General features: G+C 44.6%; 1 protein-coding gene across 1 annotated transcript; it reads right to left on the reverse strand.

Moving 5' to 3' along the window:
* Positions 1 to 624: 624 nt before the first annotated feature.
* LOC122929504 (p53 and DNA damage-regulated protein 1-like) lies at positions 625 to 1,193 on the reverse strand. Its single transcript, XM_044283109.1, has one exon. It carries the CDS (start codon positions 1,191 to 1,193, stop codon positions 789 to 791), a length of 405 nt encoding a protein of 134 aa, XP_044139044.1. The 3' UTR covers positions 625 to 788.
* Between the last annotated feature and the right edge of the window lie 2,003 nt (positions 1,194 to 3,196).

Consider the following 3,196-nt stretch of genomic DNA (forward strand, 5'->3'; position numbering starts at 1 on the left):
TTTTCGTATATGGCATGTCCCGATGTCTCTGCAAGGCATCAGGCTGCCTTCTCACCCATCGAATCCCCAGAACTGCAGAGCAGGGACAGGTTGGAACCCTGACTGACTGCAAATACCTTCACCAGTGATGACCGTGGCATAGAAGGGGTTAATCTGTTGGCATCGGCATTTGCAGCAATGCCAGCGGAAACAACAGGGCTATCAGTGACTGCCTGGCTCCTATACTGATTAGGTGCACACCACTGCCGTGCCCGGCAATCAGCATGACATACTAGTATCTCAAATTGTGGGAAGTCACTTCCCACTATGACGTACTATTACGTCATATGTCGGTAAGGGGTTAAAGGGTATAATAAAATAAATAAAATCGTACCTACTTCATCCATTTAATTGCAAAGACCCGGCCGCCGCCATCTTGATTGAAGATCTAGCACCACATCGGCCATCACCACGCATGGGATTTTGCACGGAATCTTCAATCAAGATGGCTACAGCCGATTCTACATGCTCAAACTGATGAGGTACATATTTTTTAATTTAAATTTTTTTTTTTTCGAGAAACAAAATACACAGTTACCATAGAAATCGCGTCCACAGATACCGGTCATCGTTACACAATTCGTACAGTTCTGCGCTCAGAATTGCCGCCATCTTTTGATAGTCTTGCTGTTTTCGCAGGAGGCTGCTGGAAGTTAATGCTTCTCCCTCTCTGACCGCCAGCAGTCATGAAGATTATGACCTGAAATGCCGACTCTTGGAGGATACCACAATGTCTTCTTTCTTTACATTCATCCTTTCAAAACTTTATTGATCGCCTTGATTTCATCCGTATCCAGCGGGGCCAGGCTAAAGCCCTTCAGCTCTGGCTTCCCTTGCGCCTCATATAGCTGGTTCACCTTCACTTTTAACTGCGAGCAAAGGTTTTTGATTTCTGCCTCCAACTGTTCCTGATCCCGATGAATCATCTCCTTGGTTTTATCTATCGGAAGGTTTATGAACATGTCACCGAAGCAAACGGTCACGGGACCTGATTGACGGGGGTCTCTGCCGAGCGCTCGTAAGGCCTCCCAATTCTGATTCCTTTTAATGTCGAGGTCCACAATCTGCCGCCTGTCCACCAGCACATCCTCGGCTTTCCTCTCCACCTCCTGCAAATAAGCCAGCACTTTCTCCGGCCCCTTATACTGCTCCATGTTATGAACCGATCTGTGCCCCTAACAGCTCCTTTTTAATTTTTTTTACCCATTTTAGGGGAAATCGATTTGTTACTACAATGCACAAGGAAATTCGGCTTTGCAGCAAATCAAAGTTTCTACTTCATGGACTTTAATTCACTCAAAACTATTAATATTCTCTACCATTAAACATATTACTGGACAGCCAGCGTATATTTACCACTTTCCTGCTTTTTTTGTCTGATATTGAGTTACCAGCAGGTTTGACCTCGTATCACTGAATGGCGAGCTGTAAACACACACACAATGGCCCAGGTTTACTACTCCTATCAATGGAGTATATTTAGACTGGCTATCTGGACATGCACTGGATATATCAGAGGTGTCCGGGCGGGTTGATAAATGTGGTACAGGGATAGACACTGCCTCTATAACTACTATTGGTTGGCTTACTTTGAGGCAGAATTTTCTACCGAATTGTGGTGCAATTTTGGTGCAAATATCTAAGCTTTCCCCATAAAGCCCAATTTTCAAGCAAGTTGGAAATAAAGTGTAGAAACCCTACTTGTGCCAATTTGATAGGCTTTGGCCCTAGTGGCTGTAGCCTATCAGAGGCCAGAACAGACGGCACAATGACATCATCATTGCAAGGCTTAAGCCCAAGCAAGATACAGCTCGGATCACAGACCTGCATCACTGACAGCAGTATGAAGGACAAGTATTTGTGTTTTTATATTTCTTTGAAAGCATATTGTTGGGCCACAATTGAGGGTAGACGAACTATGGGGAAAATGGTTCTACTGGGGTCACTATTATTGGGCATTATTACTACTGTGGACATTATCTGGGGCTTTATTATTAATAGGGGACCAATTGAAACTATTTAGGGTACTATAGGGGCACTATTACCACTAAGGGTGCTCTGGGAGATAATTTTTACTATTGGTGGGAATATTGTTGCTGTGGACAACTTGGCACAGTATCAGTTTACAACAATTATTTTGGGGGGACACAATGTTTACAGCACTATTATTGTCAGGGGCAGTATTTGCTGGGCACAATTATTGAAGGAGGCACTGGGGGTCTGTGGGGTACTAATATTTTCAAGGGGACTATCTGTTTCTACAGTATAGTATTGGGGAGCACAGTGGGCACAGTATGGAGGGGTGGCAGGGTGGGGGGTTTAAAAAGTGGGGATCATGATAGAAAAGAAGGAACCTAAGATGTCTGTTTGTCAAATTCTGCAGAGATGGGATGTGGCTGAAAGAATTTATAATGGCAGTCTGGTCTGAATGGACAAGATGAGAATAGAGAACATCTATATCAGAGGATGTAAGAAGTATGAAGTTTTGTATTCTCCTGCATGTTTGGTAGTGTGGTATGTAATTTAAATAGTAATAGTCATCTATCATGGGTCCTAATGTGGTGTCTCTCGCTGAATGTCGTCTAATCTCTCTTTCAAATCTGAAGGAACTTCTGACAGAGGATTAGAAAAGAGCATGCCAGTGGCATGAGGACAGTCTTATGTGGTTAATATGTATGACTGTTTGCTTCCTTCCGTGCTTATTTCGTATAGCTTGTCACTTGGTGTGAAAAGGTTGAGAACCACTGGTCTACACTTACTGTCTGTAATGTCTTGTGATGTTGCTGTGCAGTGTGCGGCCAGAAAGGGACTGTGTGCTGGACACTGGTTGCCTGTGCTCTACAGGGCTTGGTGGGTAGCCAGGCCAGTCCTGACATTGGATATCACATGACTTGACTAAGCCTGCGCGAAGGCAGCAAACAGCGCTCCTCCTCATTCGCTCAAACAGATGTTTTTGCATCTACGCCACCAAGTCAATGCTCCTCTCCTGCATCTCCTCTGAAGCCGTCATTGTAGCAATTGCAATGGCTAGGTTTTGAGTGGCCCCAACGCTCTGCTTGGTTCCCCGGACACAGTTGAGGTGTCAACATATGCTGCTCTCTGGAAGGGATAGTAAAACGTGGTCTTCTTGTGGTTGCTCCAGTAGTCTGGAAGAGTC

This window comes from Bufo gargarizans, chromosome 2 (genome assembly GCF_014858855.1).
Source record: "Bufo gargarizans isolate SCDJY-AF-19 chromosome 2, ASM1485885v1, whole genome shotgun sequence".
Taxonomy (NCBI): Eukaryota; Metazoa; Chordata; class Amphibia; order Anura; family Bufonidae; genus Bufo; species Bufo gargarizans.

What these genes read in the sequence shown, in the direction of transcription:
- LOC122929504 (XM_044283109.1), bottom strand. Translation starts at nt 1,193, where the DNA reads ATGGAGCAGTATAAGGGGCCGGAGAAAGTGCTGGCTTATTTGCAGGAG.